We start from the raw sequence: 19,074 nt of genomic DNA, 5'->3' as shown, positions 1-19,074 counted from the left end.
ACCTCTTTTCCATGAAGACTTTTCTGATCATCTTGGATCATACTGGATTTTTCTTTTTTTGAAGTCCTAGAGTATCTTACTGTCAATGCTGCAGATCAGAATTTGATTAAATACAATCTTACATGATTTACTAAATGGTTGATCATTTGTTCATCTTGTCTCTCTGATTAGACTATGAATCAGGTTAAAAGCAGCGACCCTGCCTTATACTTCTTTTGCACTCCCTGTATGACAGGTGCTCAATGAATCCTGTGAAACCAATGGGGATTAGCTATCAGCATCAGTTTGGTATAATCAAAAGACACAATGACTTGAAGTAGAGGCTTGGTTCCTAGTTCAAACTCTTTCCCTTACTAGTTTTTCAGCAAAGACATAAGCCCTCTGGTTCTGTTTCCTCATCTATAAAATGAGTAATTAACAGGCCATTACCTTGCTCACTCCCAACCCAATTTGTTCTACTTTTTAGTGAAAAAAAAATCATGCCAATGGCCTTAAGCTGTTTGGAAATCAAGAATCAGGATTAACATTCTTAATAAAAATCACAACCTACTTTTTAAAAACTCAGGTTTTCAATTAAGTAAATCTGGATGTTAAAAAATCAATTATATGATCTTATCTCCAGTGGTACTGTGGATAGAACACTGATTTTGGAGTCAGGAGGATGAATGGAAGTTCAAATCCGGTCTTAGACATTTGACACTTACTAGCTGTGTGACTTTGGGCAAGTCACTTAGCCCTGACTGCTTCAGGTTCAGGGCCAGTCATCCTGATTCATATCTGGCTATTGGCCCTAGATGGCTCGGGAGGAGAAAGTGAGGCTGGTGACTTAACATAGTACTTTTCTCACTCAAATCCAATTCATGTGCTTGTCAAGGAATCATTTCCCTGAGGTCATGGTCTTCAAGAACAAAGGACAGACATCTTAGGAAGAGATTTCTCTTCTAACCCCAAACACTATTAAAACTGGCCAAATGGGAATAAGTTACCTGGGAGCAGCCCTGGGAGCAATGTATAGTTTTTTATGTTAAGTATATTTATCCACACATAGATATTTCTTTCTATATGACTCCTTTTAAGTGAGGGACCCTCTCTGGGTGGTAGGACACCATTCTAATATGTGCAGTTAAGATAAATTTGTCAGGAATCTTGTATATAAAGGATATTCCTGGTCAGGTCCTGGTTAGACTATTTGACCTTTGGAAGTCTTTTCTGAATTGGAGATTCTGAATCCTCTGCTGTGAGAATCAAATGCTATGAAAGCTCTTTGTAAGCTTGAAGGTGTAAAATCTCAGCTATGATGATGATGATGATGATGATGATGATGATGATGATGATGATGATGACTCTGGAAAGGTACAGGAAATCCAAATCCAGGTTCCAGGAAAAAAACAAAAGCATGGTATTATGAATTGCTGGGGATGGGGCAGCTAGGTGGAACAGTAGATAGAGTACCAGCCCTGGAGTCAGGAGTACCTGAGTTCAAATCCAGCCTCAGACACTTAAGAATTACCTAGTTGTGTGGCCTTGGGCAAGCCACCTAAACCCATTGCCTTGCAAAAACTTAAAAAAAAAAAGAATTGCTGGGGATCTGGAGAGTTTAGAGCAATTCATGAGCAGTTGTGTCAATACTTTAACTATGGCCAGCCCAGTACAAGGCATCCCAGGAAGTAAAAGGCACTTCTCAGAGCCTGAGAAGTTACCAACTAGAGCCATCCAACCAAGGTAGGGACCAAAGGTAAATGCCTAATAAAATACAGAACATAAAGCTACTGAGAAGGTAAATAAAGAAGGGAGGCAGAATCTGTGTGGAGGATATAGAAGAGGAAAAAAAAAAGGAGGTTCCTGAATTTGACCCATTAGTTTCTTTGCCTTTGTGGTAGGCTGACTTCTTTCCTCTTTTTTCTCATCTTTTCCCTGTGACTCAGATAGGTTGGGGGAGGCCATGGGCAGGATACACTGACTCAACATTCCTTCCTCCTCCCCTAGTAAAATTCTGATTTGCAACCTATAGTCCTGCCATCAATCCTGCCATTGGTTCTGTGACTATCTTTATGTACCTTTGCCTTGCAGGTCCCTTGTCAGTGACTGGCTTGGGATCAGAGGGCTTATAACGTGCTGATCCCAGTCTTGTGGCTGTCAGTGGGTTCCTATGTTGAATTGTATTCTTGATTAACTTTCAAGGGTCCCAGCTTTAAAAGGTAACATTCCCATTCTGCTTCTACTCCATGTCATTCCATCCCCAACCACCCAAAAAAGTTTGAAAAAAATTGTTGTCACTAGTCACGAGTAGGCTGAAAAACCATCATCTTCTCTATGCCCCTGCCTCCCAAACTTCAGTTTTCTAGCCTATTTCAGGGAGATGGCTAAAAACCTGGTTGTACATTTAATGGTTCCCTGAGTCCTGTATCATTAAACAATTTGCTTGATTTTCTTGGAACGTGCAGAGCCTGTTCCCAAACTAACTTGGCTACTGGGAGGGGTTGGACAATTCTGCATCTATATGGACTATGCCCCACTTTTTTCAGCTCTGATATGGGAATAAGAAGACTAACCACATTCATATCTGGCCATTGGATCCAGATGGCCCTTGGAGGAGAAAGTGAGGCTGGTGACTTGGTATAGACACAGACTCAGAACCTTCTCTAAAGAAAGGTGATAGCTCCAAGTCCCCTTAACTGGGGGTGAGAGCAGAGAAGACAGGAAGTTTGTGATTTAAGTATCAAACAACTCTCACTGAAACTTGAGTCAATGCCAAATGAAAAACAGATTTCACATGGCAAGTGGCACCAACAACTTTTCTGGAAAGAAACTGTATTATTTATACAACATTAGAAGCTTTTTACAATGAGTGCTGCCTGGAAAGAACAGGATGGTTTCAGAAAGAAAATTATAGCACTTATTAGGAATTAATAATACTCAGTTATGTGGCACTTTCAGCCAGTTAAAACACAACAAAAATCACTTTAACTAAGAGAGATTTATTTCTTTAACAAGAAAACAGGTAGTTATGATCATAGCTTACAAGTAGAGTAGAAACAATCAACTGTTGCTCAGGAACATCAGAATGAGGGAAGATTTTTCCTATCAACCCACATGGTATCATGGTATTCCAGGCCACATGACCCATCACAAACCCATTATCTGATCTGAATCAATACTCATCCACCTTGTGTGCAATATTCTCTCTTACTTAATATGTAGTACCTATACTGAACAATTCAAAGACAAAGGGGCATGAAAAAGTCCTATTTCTGTACAGACATTTCTATGATAAGTGGGGAGGATGCCAAGGAGAATCTGTGGAACACACCTTGTTTGTCAAAGGAAAGACACTTAAGGGAACTGATACTCCTCAGGACTTCTTACCAAAATGACTGCAATGGTGGTTTTAGGTCAAAGCTGGTCTCTCATCACCTCTTCCCCTACCCCTGTCCACCCCATACCAGATACTCAGAGAGCTTCACTTTCTTTTAGCACAGACAACACTGGCCTAGCACATGAGAGTCAAGAAAAAAAGTAAAAACCCCCATGATTTTGCATCAAAGTACAAAGGGGCTTATTTTTTAAAATGAAATGTATATTGCAAAAATGAAACAAGCTCATTTTCATAGCTATTACAGATATAGTTTTTTGAATCAATTTCAAAGGACACCTGAGATGGATGAAGTTTCTGGGAAGTGGAGGGTCACAAACTGAATCTGAGAGAGAAAATCTCACAATCCCCTCTATTATCCCACTTGCCTTGGCTTTTCTCTATATGATGGCATAAAGGCTGGGCATTGGAAAATGTTACATTCTGTATTTCACTCTTTATAGTCTGCTACCATGGTGTAAAGACTAGATGATAACAATCTTAATATGTAGGGTCTCAACTACTTAATTCAATAAAACTATTAATTTGCAAAATGAGAGTCAGTGATTTTGTAATTTCTTTCTACTGAGATTGTTCCTTCAGGGGGCAACAGACTTGAATCAACTCAACAAATCTTACTAAAAAATAATGAAACCAGAAAATCATCTGTTTAACCAAAGAGGCAGGCAGACCACACACACACAGAATTTTAAACAATATGGAAAGAAAAGACAACTAACAATTGAACTGGTGAAATGAGCTGGAAATGAGCTACTCACTGGCCTAGCAGTATTTTTTTTTTTTAAGAGCAAGGCACCAAACATGAGCCAGCTGCCAGTTCAGGGCTCCTCTTTCTTCACACTGTCCTGAATTGCAGTGATATTTTCTTAAGCAGTCAGGAGTTCATAGGTCAATTGTTCCTTTTGCTTTGAACTTTTTTGCAGAACGCTCACTTGATCGAAGTTGGAACTTGCTCCCATAAATGTAGGAAATGAAGCCATCGATCTCTACAGCAAACACACAGTTTAACTTGGGAATAACTAAAAGAGAAGGGAAAAAAAGATAAGTGAGAAGAAATTTTGGCACTCATTTGCTTTTATATATGACATCATCATTCAGGCAATGTTATAAATGAGGAAATAGAAATAAACTTGACTTCTGGTAGTGATGATGTCCATAGAATGTATGGGAAAGTTTTTCTGCAGCAAGGCCAATTTTTAACAAAGACATCAGTCAATGTGACTCCAACACCTAATTTTCACAATCAAAAGCATTGGGATCAGACTTGAAATACTGCCCCAGAGGAAGAGCTGCCTATGATATAGGGAAGACATTTATAAACAAACTCTCAAATTTCACCTTGGCTTGATTCTCATGGAGGGAATTATTTAGATGTTATCCCATTTTCCTCTGTTACTTAACTAGGAGAAAAAAATTAATCTCTACAACAAAACACCAAAATCAAAGTAAATAACTAAACAACTAATTAAATAAATGTACAATGGAAATAATGAACAGATCCTAAGGTTTTGAAAGATCTCTAGGCAAGTAGGCCACAACATGGAAACTAAGAAAATTCTTTCTTCCTTTTTCTTCTTTTCTTGAGTAATGCCTTCTAATAAAACAAGCTTGAAAATGCTGTCTTTAAACCAAGAATGTTGCTTTTGGGGCAGAGATATTCAAGAATGTGGGAAAGTACAAGTCCTTATTTCCTTATCCTTTTCTCTTCCTAATTCTCATAATTTTGAAGGGAAACTGCTGATCATGGCAGTCTGTACTTGGCATCCAGGAATAGGGAGAGAGGTAAACTGTCCTCTTGATGCAAAAGCTAGGACATGGCAAACCCTTCCCACTGCCAACCAGTCTTTTCTGTTGGAGTGGTAACCTCAGGCCATGGGATCAGAAGGGAAACTGCTTCTGAAACTGGATTAATCATTTCCACGTGCCTGAGAGTTCTGCACAGCAGGCTTTATAGGATCAGACAACCCAGAGACATCCTAAGACCAGCATGGCAGTAACTTGATTATTGAATGTGTGTTTGCCCCCAAAGCTGTGTTGCCCACAAGAAAGTGGTTACATACCTTTTAATTTGTCATCTTTGGTGATAATTTTGAAGATGTGCTTCATTTCCTGAAGAAGAATTCCCGTAATACCAACATAAGAGGGGCATTTAGATTTTGTGACTAAAGAGCAAAACAGAAACAATGGTAACGGTTTCTGTGGCTGTTCAAAGCCTCTATAACTGAGATACAAAGTAGAATGTCAAAGTTGGCAGAATCATTCATGATAATTAGACCAATCTTCTCTCCCTCCATCTTTTGAACCCTTCCCTTTTTACAAATATGTTTAGAAATGTTCAAGAAACAACTTGTCTAGAGTTACATAACTGGCTGGTAGGAGAGGGGAGGCAAGAACCTAGGTTTCTCAGCTCCTGATTTAGGTTTCAATCCACTGATCCTCCATGTACCCAGGAAATGTAACTTCTATAGTGCCAGAAGTGATGAATTCTTCTGATTGAAATAGAGGATATTTAAATACTTTGACAATTTGTAAAGGGCTAGATGGATCTAAGGTATTGTTATTATTTTACTGCCAAGCACCAAATGAAGGAGCATCCAGTTAATCTCTAAGTATTATTCTAGAGCTGAATGTTCACAAATATGACCAATACTAGATCATAGCAAGATGTCTTATACTTACTGAATGAGAGAAGAGACTCATTTTTCTACATGGGTCATCTTCAGAAGTCTATTTAAAGGCAATTACTTATAAATAGGATTTGAATATACTACCTACCAAGAACTCTTCTTCAAACATCTTCTAATATGCTAGTTAATGATGAATTTCCTAGTGTGAATCATCTCCCTCTTCCCTATACATAGTCTTCATCCAAAATGGACTATTTACTGTTCCCCCCAAACACATCTTATACTTTCCCACTGTAATACTATTCCTTACATCAATTATGCCTTCCTTTCATCTCTCCTTTTTGAAATCTTCCCATTCTTCAAGGTTAGTTCAAATGTGATCATTCCCTGGTGTTTCCAACTGTGACTTATCTTTCCTCTGAACCTTCTGAGAATATTCTAGCTCTCATATGATACTGATCACATTCTCTTCTGATTTAATTCTATGCATGTTTTATATTTCATCTCAATCTCAACCATCCATCCCCACATCCCCACTTATCAGCTCCATGAAGGCAGGGGCTCAGTGCCCAGGATAGAGCCTTGGACATAGTAAGTGCTCAGTATATGTAAGCTGAGTAAATGAATGATAAATACAGCTTTCACAAGCTGTTTCCAAACAACAATGAGTCTTCCTGAATGATGAGAGCATCATGGGCAGCAGCAAGTACAATTCTCTCTCCAGAAAACTCATAGCTTGAAAGATTCCTCAGGTAATAGTGATTTTTGAAATGGTTCTGGGGGTGGGAGGGGGTAATGGGAGGAGAATCAATTTATTCAAGTTCCACATTGAAAATATCTAAGCTAAAAACCTCAAACTGCATCCCCAGCACTGTGCATGGCATATTGACTTGAAACCTTTTTGACATTTATTAAGAATGTAAGCATAGCAATATTAGACATAATTTATCAAATATACCTGTAATAATAGCACCATGAAGATCTGCTTTTAACATCTTGGCTTGAATCATCTGTGGTTGCCTATAAAACAGAAGATTGAACTGCATCACACTTCAAATCCAGAACTCTGAAAGCACAGAACACATAAGCACAACTTATAACTGATACAGTAAGAGAACCACAAGACTGACTCTTGAAGCTCTATTTCCAGTAGCAATAAGAGCTAGAATTTGGAGCAGAAGAAATTTAACTTACGTGTCTGGCTTGAGACCATTGCACAAGTCCCGGATATATTGTTTCCAGAGATCATGCAGAGGGAGAAACAGGTTGTATCTGAAATATATTCAGGTACAGGTCAGAGAGGTTGTTCAAAGATTGTGAAAATGCAGCAGTACTAGAGTTGCAAGGTCCTTGAAATATATTACCCCCCCCCCCCAAAAAAAATCCCCGATCCCTCCCCAAAATAATACAATCCAATTCCAAGAAATTAAAACTTTCTAAACACAGCCTCCTAATTAGAAGGGAGTGACAACTATTAAAATCTTATAGTTCCCTTTCATTTAGCGAAATGCCTGTTTTAAGCAATAGCAGCAGGAAGATACACAACCAAAAGCATTTACCTTGCTTGAAAGATGGCTGGCCTGATAGTGGATACAGAAGACTAGGGGAAATGATTTTCTGAAACTTTATTCCCCAGTTTCACCATCAATTCAGTTCTCAACTCGGAAGGCTTTTGATTAGTGCCTTTAAACAATGATGACATTGATGACAAAGATTCTTTTCACACAAAACTGTTCATGTGAGAACTGATTTTCAGGTACTAGATATAAGCATTTCAATACTAAGAGGTGTTCTGGACAATCTACAGCTGAGGAGGCGTGTAGTTCTCATTATTTTATAAAAGAAAGAGCATTCGGGGTGGCTAGGTGGCACAGTGGATAAAGCACTGGCCCTGGAGTCAGGAGTACCTGGGTTCAAATGAAGTCTCAGACACTTGAGAATTACCTAGCTGTATGACCTTGGGCAAGCCACTTAACCCCATTTGCCTTACAAAAACCAAAAAAAAAAAAAAAAAAAAAAACCAAACAAAAAGAGCATTGGGTCTGGATTCAGAAGACCAAAGTTCCAGTGTGGTTTCTGTTGCTAACTAACTGTATAGTCTGACTATGGCCAAGGCACTTTGATTCTTTGATCTTTAACCTCACCATCTGTAAAACAGGGACAACAACACTACTTATCTCTGATAAGGTCATTGAGAAAATAGGGATTTTTATTTTGTAAAGTACTACAGAAGATACAGAAGTGTGAGTTAATGAGACACCATCACTTGGATCCAGTTCTTAGATGTATTCACCCAGACAATACCAGTGTAGGCAGGAACCTCTTTTCCTATTCAAAACATGCTGTTTTTGTAACAAGTTTTCACCAACACTATACCAACACTTGTAAATCAGATTTCTCAAACTGTAGTCTGGAATGTGGGAGGTTGTTAACTACAGTTCTACAAACAGTGGTTAAAAGTGATTATAAGATGAAGAAACCAAGAACTATGGTTAGGGAGGGATGAAGCAATAACAAGAGAAAGGAAGATGTACTCCCACAACACTGTGACAATTACTTTGTAAAAATGTTCCAACACTTGTGGGTGGTACTTTGCTTAGCTAAAAAACTACATCTAATGCTATTAAAAGTCTTAAGAAATATCAATTCCTCTTTTTTACATTAAAAACTTAAAGACAAACTGTTTATTTCCATGGGTAATGGTTTCGTTCATGACTCTAATCTTTGCAATTAGAACCAAGACAGGAACTAAATGATAAGCATGCTTGTCTTTCAGGTCACTCTGATTTAAAAAAAAAAAAGTCATATATGAAGTAACATTGGTAAAGGAAGGGCACCCCCTTGTGGCCACATATTATAAAGACAAGCACAAACTGCATCTCATCTACTGTTAGGTTCTCCAGTTACAAATTACCAATGAGGCTTCCCATCTCCATTTGGAAGTGGGAAATTGGAGTTGAGATCTCTCACCTTTGTTGCTCTGGTCTAATTTCAAAGAGGCGCAACTCTCGTCTCTGCTTTGCAGAGAATCCTTTGGATTTTCTTTTCCTTTCCTTGGGTTTTTTTGGGGGAAAGTACTCAAGCACCACAGCTTTGTGATGCAGGTGGCCCTGCAGCTTTGCTTCTGTCATATGGGGCATGCTTCGCTTGAGGAAGGCTTCCAGAAAGGCTTTAGCCTTGTGGGATCCTTGGTTCTGTGTGGAAAGAAAGACATCTCAAGAAGGAATGTTCTGGAGCCCAGTTGGATCTATTGTCTGACAGCTTCATCATAGTTGTTAATGATGATACCTATTCTCTGTAAATATCTAGAGTGACCTTTCTTAAAATCATCCTGTGTCATTTTCCTGACTTTTCAATGCCTGCATTTTCATCTGAAAAAAATAATAATTAATAATATTGAAAAACAATAATATGAAATTATCAACTGGATATGAACTGGGTAAGCACACTAGTTGTTAGTACTCTTTGTCCTTCAATATTTCTAAAGCACTTTGGTCTCTTTTTTTGCCTTTCTCTGACTAACCTGGATTATACTTAGCTGAGTACATATCAAGTATTTCTATCCCGGGTCTAAGCAGTTCATCATACTCCTTGAGGGCAGAGATTTTTAATTTTAATTTTTGTCTATATAACCACAGTGCACTGAATCTACATACTGAATAAATGCTTGTTGAATTTCTTTCCCAGTTTTACTTGCTTATTCTTTTTTTTACTTGCTTATTCTTAAAGGGAAAACATGACTATTGAAGATTCCTATTTCTTCTGTTTTCCTCATTCAAAGGAAGAATTAAATGAGCTGCACAGGAATTACTGAAGGAGTAATTAAGTACCTAACATGAAATGGTTTTCAGCCAATAAGTTAGCAAGTTATGTTCATTCCACCTCCATGGGATCTCACCTGGCCACCAACTATAGTACAATTATCATATTACTAATTACTATGCACTTAGACTATGGCAATAGTCTTCTAAACATTGAGTTATTTTAAAAATTTACTTATTTATTTTGAATTTTACAATTCTCCCCCTAATCTCGCTTCCCTCCCCCACCCCCCACAGAAGGCAGTCTATAAGTCTTTACATTGTTTCCATGGTATACAATGATCTAAGTGAATATGATGAGAAAGAAAACATCCTTAAGGAAAAAAATTAAGTATTATGTAATAAGATAATTAAAAAAAATTAAAGTAATAATCTTTGGTCTTCGTTTAAACTCCACAATTCTTTCTCTGAATATAGTTGTTATTCTCCATTGCAGATACCCAAAAATTGTGCCGGATTGTTGCACTGATGGAATGAGCAAATCCATTAAGATTAATCATCACCTTCATAAACACTGAGTTTTTATTCTTAATTCGAAGTTTTAATGATGACTGTTTTCCCCCATGGAATCACTTCCCCAATGACTCTCTATTTATCTCTCTCCTACTTTATCTCTCTCCAAAACAGTTCCTTCCCTTTTTAACAAGAATTACTTAGCAATTTGGTCACGAGTTATAAAATATGCCTCACTCCGCACTTATAGCCTACCAACCCTTTGTTTCCCCAATAATCTGAAACTCTAACTGGTCACTGCAGGCAATAACCTCTTAATAGATGTTTCTAACTCCTTCCCCTCTTCTCCACCTTCAATTTTCTCTTTATACTGCTGCCAAAATAGTATTTTCTTCAGATAAATCACTCCCCAAATCCTGTCTATTGTCAGGTCCTTTCCAGCCTACCTTCACAACATTTATCATATATGCTCCCTCCTCTTCTTCACTGCCACCCCCCCCAGGACAGACCCTCATCACCTCACACCTACTGCAATAACTTACTGGTTAGTATTCCTGCCTAAAGTCCCTCCTTGCTTCAATCCATCTTGCACTTAGCTGTTAAAATGGTCTTCTTAAAATGTAAGTCTATAGTTATATCTTCACCTTACATAATAAACTCCAATGACTACCTGTTACTTTGGGAATCAAATATACAATCCTGTTTGGCTTTTAAAATTGTTCACAACAAGACCCTTTCCTACTTTTCCAGTTTTCTTTCCCCTTATTCTTCTTTAGTTACTCTATGATCCAGTGTCAACATATGCAACTTCTCTTGGTTAGTAAAGGCATTCCCCCTCAGATATCACATAATTTTCCTTTAAAAACATGTTTATTGGGGGGAGAGACTAGATGACAGCATGAAGACAAGAATTCCTGGAAACTCGTTCCCCAAAAAACTCCAAAAGCTGTCAAATTATGACTCTAGCCAAAATTTAGAGAGGCAGAAGCCATAGAAAGACTGAGTGATACAATTTCCCAGTCCAAGACAACTTAGAAGTTCCACGGGGATCAGAGGTTGGAAAAAGCCACAGTGCAGCCACAGCCACAGCCACAGCCACAGCACAGCACAGCTGGGCCAGGTGCCTGGGTCTGTGGCAGAGGGGGTGGTTTCCAGATCTCTTGGCCCAGGGATCATTGGGGACAGCCAGAGGTGGTGAGAGAACTCTGCCACACCAGAGGGAGTGTGCAGTAGAGCCCTAACCTCAGAGCAGCCCTGCAGTGGGAGTCGGCAGAGTCACCCAGCATGTCCAGAACTCTCAGAGCATAGATGGTAAGGGGGTCAGAGGAGACTGCAGAGGTCTCTCTGCTCTCCCTGGGGCAAGACTCAGCTGTTTGCCTACACTCAGATCCAGGTTGCAGTCTGGGCCCCCACAACACCACCACAGTCAAGCTAGGACCAACCTCACAGCTCCAGGGCAGAGGGGAGGACCTGTGGTCATTCATATACCAGAGCTTCTCATAAGACCTTGAAAGCCTTGGAAGTGTGGTAAATTAGTCACAGGCTGAGGAAATGAGCAAACAACAGAAAAAGAAGAATCAGACCATAGAAAATTAATTTGGTCCCAAGGAGGATCAAAATACATGCCCAGATGATGACAAAATTGAAGCTTCTGTATCCAAAACCTCCAAGAGAAATAGAAAATGGGTTCAGGCTATGGATGAGCTCAAAAAAGACTTTGAAAAGCAATTAAGGGAGGTGGAGGAAAAATTGGGAGGAGAAATGAGAGCGATGCAGATAAATCATGAAAACCAAATCAACAGCTCAGTGAAAGAAATACAAAAAAAATACTGAAAAGAACATATTAAAAACCAGTTTAGGAATGGGAAAAGCCACACAAAAGGCAAATGAGGAGAAGAATGCCTTAAAAGACAGAATTGGCCAGTTGGAAAAGGAGATAAAAAAGCTCTGAAGAAAATAATTCCTTCAAATGCAGAATGGAACTAAAGGAAGCTGATGACTTTGTGAGAACTCAGAAAGAAATAAATCTATACCAAAAAAAACCAAAAACAAATTAGAAGAAAATGTGAAATTGGAAAAATAACTGACCTTGAAAACAGATCCAGGAGAGATAATTTAAAAATTATTGGTCTATCTGAAAGTCATGACCAGGAAAAGAGCCTAGATGTCATTTTTCAAGAAATTACACTGCAAAATTACTCTAAGATCCTAAGCAGAGGATAAAATAGAAATTGAAGCAATTCACCGATCATCTCCTGAAAGAGATCCCAAAAGAAAAACTTCCAGGAATATTATAGTCAAACTCCAAAACTCCCAAGTCAAAGAGAAAATACTAAAAAGCTGCCCTAAACAAACAATTGAACTACCGTGGCTCTATAGTCAGAATTACACAGGATCTGGCAGCATCTACATTGAGGGCTCAAAGGGCTTGGAATATGATATTCTGGAAGGCAAAAAGATCTTGTTTTACAACAGACAATTAACTACCCAGCAAAATTGAATATCCCCTTTCAGGGGAAAAGATGGACTTTCAATGAAAAAGGGGACTTTCAAACTTTCTTATTTAAACAACCAGAGCTGAACAGAAAGTTTGATCTCCAAGTACAGGACTTGGGGGAACAATAGAGGGGGTGGATGAGGACTAACTATGAGGAATTTGATGATGTTGAACTGCTTAAGTCCTGCATGGGAAGAAGATACAGATAACTCATATGAACTTTCTTATTTATAAGAGAAGTTAGAAGGAGCTGAATATAATGGTATAATATAGTAAAAAAGTTGGAGTCAGTGGGTGATAAATGAAAGTACTTGGAGGAAGAGAGAGGAGAGGAAGAAAGGTTTAAGATATTTCACATAAGAGTCAAGAAGAAACTGTTCCAATGGAGTGGAATGGGGGAAGGCGAGGGGGAAATGAGTGAGCCTTCATTCTCATCAGAAATGGCTCAGAGAGGAAATAGCATTCCCACTTAATAGGGTATAGAACTCTATCTTACCCTACAGAAAAATGAGAGGAAAGGGATGGGATAAGGGGAAATGGGAGAGGGAAGGGGGGGAGTCGGTGATAGAAGAGGCAAGATTATGGGAGAGGGTAGTCAGATACAATACACTTCTGAACAGGGAAAGGATGAAAGGAGAGAGAGAATGGAATAGATGAGAGTGGGGAGGAATAGAATGGAAGAAAATGCTGCTAGTGATAGTAACTGTGATCAAAATATTGAAGCAACTTCTCTGGTGACTATGATGGGGAAGGCAACTCATCCCAGAGACAGAGCCATTGGAATCTGAACGTAGACTGAAGTACACTTTTTTCCTTTCCCACTATTCTTTTTTTTAATTGAAGATTTTATTTGAGTTTTACAATTCTCCCCATCTTACTTCCCTCCCCCCACCCCACAGAAAGATTTACATTGTCAGTCTTTACATTGTTTCCATGTTGTACATTGATCCAAATTGAGTGTGATGAGTCTCTCTCACTTCTCACAAGATTATTCTAATATTATAAAAGAAATAAACAAAAAATCCCCACAATTATCTATTATACACAAATTCATCTAAACTTTTTTTTTGGAATCCATTCTCACTTGAGGATCAGTGTGGCCTCTTCATTTCTATTCCCAAGTACTTAATGTCAACAAATGTCAGAGAGACTTAAATCAGTTGCCAATTTACGTCTGTCATGAAAAAGTTTTGCCACAAAGAATGGCCCTGTAAACCTCTATCCTGCTTGACAAAAAGAACTCTAGACAACACAGACAAGAATCCCATCTAGTTTTCAACAGAAAACAAAATACTTCGATGTATACAGTGTCCTTAAAGTACCCTCCTCTGATGCTTCACTATGATCTGGGAGAGACTTGGGTGTTCTGGGGGAAATTTTGGCAAAACTAACCAAACTGGACAGTCTCTGAGTTCAGAACTGGCTAGCCTTGCCATGTGAACAAAGGTTTATCTCTGGATGGTGGTAAACTTTCTGACATCACTCCTGAAGGCTACCTGTGAAGTTTAGAGAGGTAGAGAGAATGTTAACTCTCATACCAATGAAATAAAAAGGTCTTTAAATACAAGCAAACATGGCTTGAGATACATGTGGGCATTAATCTACCTAGATGAACAAAGTCCATTCTAAGGCTACAAGGGGATTTATCTGTAATATAAGGGAAAGTATTAAAGATGGTTGTTCCAAAGAGAGTTAAGATTTGTGTTGGGTCACTGTATTGTGCAAAGTGGCATGTTGACCACCAAGGAAAAATCCGACACCATTTTCCCAAATCCCTTATTTCTGTTTTTTTTTTTGGGGGGGGGGGCTTTTTGCAAGGTAATGTTATTAAGGGACTTGCCCAAGGTCAACAGCTAGATAATTATTAAGTGTTTGAGGTCACATTTGAACTCAGGTCCTCTTGACTCCAGGGCTGGTGCTCTATCCTCTGCGCCACCTAGCTGCTCCAGGCCCTTACCTCTTTTTTTTTAGGGGTTTTTTTTTTTGCAAGGCAATGGGGTTAAGTGGCTTGCCCAAGGTCACACAGCTATGTAATTATTAAGTGTCTGAGACCGGATTTGAACCCAGGTACTCCTGACTCCAGGGCCAGTGCTTTATCCACTGCGCCACCTAGCCACCCCTAGGCCCTTACTTCTTAAAAGCAGTCTTGGAAGTGGAAGGATTTCCTAGGCACATCTCCCTTCTCTTTTGAAAGAGAGTTTGAAAAAAAAAAAACACCTCACCACATGCTCTCAAGTCAGAATTCAACTAGTCATATCTACAAAAAACCATGGCATAATCTGATAACTTCAACTCCTTCTATTATCTGCTTCCTCAGAACTCCTACCACACACATACACACACACACACACAGAGCTTTTTAGATTGGGTGACCCTGGGCAAGTCACTTAACTGTTTTCCTTATCTGTAAAATGAGCTGGTACTCCAGTAACTCTGCCAAGAAAAAACTCCAACACTGAAGAATTGGATATGACTGTGGTTGAACAGCAACAAAAAATTTTTTTAAAAGCTAAGGATATGAAGTCAAAACAGAAATAAAGTTCTTTCTTTTTACTCTTTCTCTCCTTCTAATTCCCAATTACTAACCCAAGAACTTAGATTTTAAAAAGATATGGTAGATATAGCACAAAAACACATTTATGTGTAAACAATTTGACAATCAAAGAAAAGAAAGAGGATAGCTGTGGCAGCATCTATGACACTGTTATAGTTTATTTTCAATTCTTTTCATCTTTCTTCTTCTTTCCCTCTCAAAAATAGAAAAAGTGACACACTATTACTTCTAAAGACTAGCATATCACACAATAAACATTGTACCTGAACATCAAGTTCTTTGGATTCTTCTTGAGAGAAAGCTCGGTAAATCAAGCCTGGAAAACAAACCAAAAAGGATATCATCTTGGGGCCTCCATCTAAATACTGTCCCAATATTTAATAAAATATCTAATCAGTAAAATTGTAAAGATGGCTATTTAATATGGACAGAAGGGAGAAGGAGGGGTTCCAGGCAGTTTCTCATTTTGCTTCAAGATCATTTTCATCTCAGGGATTAAGAGGTAGGGAATGTCAGAGAACTTGGAGATATGAAAATTGCAGAAAGTAATCTTAATGAAGTTCTACATAATACAACTACAGTTCAATTTATATACATTCCACACTGAATTTTTCAAGGGTTCAGATTATTTTGTAATCTCTCTGGGATCAGAAATAACTCCACTTTAGTTAATGTGGCAGGACACTTAACTGGCCAATAAAAAACACAACCTGTTTTAATTCAGACCTAGTCACCTTTGTTGACTCTCTGCATGTGAGAGATGGTAGGAGTATTCAAAGTCAGAAGACCAGATTTTGAGTTCTGGCTCTTTCATTTATTAGCTAAGTGATCTTAGGTAAATCACTTAGTAACAATAATTTAAAGTTCATTGGACAGGACTTTCTTTTTTTTGTATCCCCAGTATTTAGTATAGTGAATATCACACTTAATATTTATTGATTGCTATCACTTATAAATTCAAGTTTCGGAATGCTTTATAAAGATCCTTAGAAGAACCCTAGGATATAGGTGCTATTATTATTCAAATTTTACTGATGAGATAACCAAGACTAAGCAAGATTTACTCGTCCAGTCACACCATCATTAAGAGGCATAATTTGAACTCAAATCTTGACTGGATCCAAGTCCAGCATTCTGTTCACTGAAACACCTAGATGATTCTAACTGAAGTCTGCCTTCTGATTTGTAAAATGAAGATAATTATTCTAATTAATAATATAATTATTCATGTACCTTCTAATCCCATGCGTTGTTGTGAGGAAAGTGCTTTATTAACTTGAAAGTACTACAGAAATATAGGTTATCACTAACACATAGCAGCTGGATGGTGAAGTTGAGAGGACCTGGATTCAAATTCAGCCTCAGATACTTACTAGTGGTGTGACCTTAGATAAGTCACTTAACCCTGATTGTCTTGCATCCAAGGCCATTCCAGTTGTCCTGATTCATATCTAGCCATTGGACCTAGATGGCTCTGGAGGAAAAAGTGAGGTTGGTGACTTAGCACAGCATCCCCTCACTCAAATACAATCCACGAGCTTGTCATGGCATCACCTCCCTGTCATAGTCTTCTTGAAGAACAAAGGACAAATATCATTATCATCATCAGAAACATAGTTTATCTGCAGAGACCATAAATGCCAGATTTCTTAAGACACTCTCAATTTTAATAATTTTTTGAAAAGTGAAACAGCATAATGAATACCCTTTAAGTAAGTCTGTGTTTGGAAAACATATACTACAATTATACTGTAGGGTCATGTGTCTGTTTATTCTTTACTAGAAAAAAGGAGGGTGAAGGGATAGGATAGGTTGGGATGGAAAACATCAGCCAAGGCCAGAGTCTACTGTTCAATAGACTAGTGTTGTAGGAGATAAGCCTGTGATGGTGCATGCTCCACTGAGATTACCCAGTCTTTGCCAAGTGTAGCTCTGCACTGCTCCTTTAAAAAGAGGATATAATTTCTAATTTGACCCAGTTCTCTACTACGACTTCCTTGTGTGAACTTTTACTACAAAGTGCTTTGCGGTTTACAGAACACTTTGCCCCTCACCCTATCCCCACCTCCAACAACTTCCCGAGGTAAGGAGTAAGAATATACTATTTCCATGTTATAGATGGAGGGAACTGAAGCTCAGAGTGGTTAAATGCCTTGTCTGCAGTTAAAAAGCTGGAGATTTGGGGACAAGAATTCAAAACCAGGTCTCTTGGATTCCTCAAGTTAATGTTCTTTCCCTTTTCTTTGTGACCCTTATTATCCCCTTCATATACAACTTGTGTTCTTAACTCCTAAGATGGAAGATTCTGAGCTGAAATGAATTTGGAGATCATCTAGTTTAATTCCCAGCGTTTACAGATCTGGAAATAGTGGTTTCCCACTACTTGTGTGCTCTACCTGAAACTAGCACGGTACAGTGAAAAATGAACTAAATTTGGAATTAGAAGACTTTGGTTCGACCCAGCTCTACCTCATCCTATCTACCTGACTTCCCATCTGTCTCTGCTCCTCTCTGAATTCGAATAAGTGAGGTGGAACTGGATGTTCTCTTAGGTCCCCTACCTGGATCTAACGTTTTACAATCTATGAACCTTGAACTGCAGAACAAGTTATCGGTCAACAAACAGGCTGCTTCCTCTCTTCATCTATACTCACAGGGCCTGGATCTCCTTCATGCTTGTTCCCTGGCATTTGCACACACAGGTACTGGAAGAGACATCCAGCAGGCTACAACAATGACAAGCCCTAGCTACAGGAGCTGATGAACGCCAGAGATACGTAAAACTTTTGGCAAAGGATCAAAAAGTCCTTCAACAACATTCCTAAAAAAGGGGCCGTCCAATTTCTACCTGGACACCTCCAGGAAGGTTGGGACCCGCCGCCTTCTGGACACTCCATTTCTGGACAGTTCCAATTGAAAGGGCACCTGCTTCCACTGTACCCACAGAGTCTCTGAACCCTCTCCCTTTCTGTCCTCGAGCTAAAAACAAGCTTAATTCCTCTTCCACGCGAGGCCTGGAGATGTCCCAGACTCGCGCCACATCCCTCTCTGCGTGTCCTCTCCCTCCCCCTGGCCGGCTTCTCTCCTGCCTCTGCCAGCTGCTCCTTTGTGGCTCAGGACAGCTGGGGTGGGGCGGAGAAAGGCGCTTGGCGAGGCCTCCCTCTGCAGAAGCTGGAGCCGAGGGCGGGGAGGCCGGCTGCCAACCTTCCCGTCCCCGGTGCCCACTCACGCTCCATTCCCGCGCCGCTTCCGGCTCTGTCTGATGACTCGGCCATGCCCGCGCCGCGCTCGCCACGCCGTCTCTCCGGCCTCTCCTGCCGCCTTTCTTCTCCCTTACAGCCAGCACCAGGCGGCGCCGCCTCGGCAGCCGCGGCGTGAGGTGCGGGATGAGGCCGCAAGCTGAAGACCAAGGAGAGAGAGAGAGAGGAAGGGAGGCAGCCGGGATCACTGACCACCATCCAGGGAGCAGGCGGGCGCCCGGAGATGACGCAAGTGGAACAACGTCATGCGAGTGCGCGGCGCGGCGCGAGAGCGCATGCGCCTCTCTGCGCTTCCGGGGCGCCACAGTTCAAACTATGGAAGGAGCCTCGTCGTCCTTTGCTCGGGTTCTGCCGGAGGGCGCCTCGGACCCGAGGGGCGGAGGGCGGGCTAGGGACCCAGACAAGGCCCGAGGGGGATGGAAATCGGTGACCGAAAACTGCCTGACCTCCTCAGCATCGCCTGCCGAGGGTGAACGAGGGGGCCGGGCC

General features: G+C 39.9%; 1 protein-coding gene across 5 annotated transcripts; it reads right to left on the bottom strand.

Annotated features, from left to right (window-relative positions):
- Positions 1-2,964: 2,964 nt before the first annotated feature.
- On the bottom strand, positions 2,965-18,812 carry POP4 (POP4 homolog, ribonuclease P/MRP subunit). 5 transcript variants are annotated; one of them, XM_074211439.1, is made up of 8 exons: positions 18,555-18,812; positions 15,589-15,641; positions 15,164-15,244; positions 8,971-9,194; positions 7,195-7,272; positions 6,959-7,020; positions 5,434-5,535; positions 2,965-4,392 (listed from the first exon to the last, which is right to left on the bottom strand). In XM_074211439.1, the coding sequence occupies exons 1-8, from the start codon at positions 18,781-18,783 to the stop codon at positions 4,256-4,258; spliced, it is 966 nt and encodes a 321-aa protein (XP_074067540.1). In that variant the 5' UTR covers positions 18,784-18,812; the 3' UTR covers positions 2,965-4,255. The 5 variants fall into 5 exon arrangements, with proteins under 5 accessions (XP_074067540.1, XP_074067542.1, XP_074067541.1 ...); XM_074211441.1 differs by lacking the exon at positions 18,555-18,812 and adding an exon at positions 18,174-18,535; XM_074211440.1 differs by lacking the exon at positions 15,164-15,244.
- Between the last annotated feature and the right edge of the window lie 262 nt (positions 18,813-19,074).

The sequence above is a fragment of the Macrotis lagotis genome, chromosome 1 (genome assembly GCF_037893015.1).
Source record: "Macrotis lagotis isolate mMagLag1 chromosome 1, bilby.v1.9.chrom.fasta, whole genome shotgun sequence".
Taxonomy (NCBI): Eukaryota; Metazoa; Chordata; class Mammalia; order Peramelemorphia; family Peramelidae; genus Macrotis; species Macrotis lagotis.
Note: the sequence above shows the minus strand (reverse complement) of the source record. Positions and strands in the feature narration are given on the sequence as shown.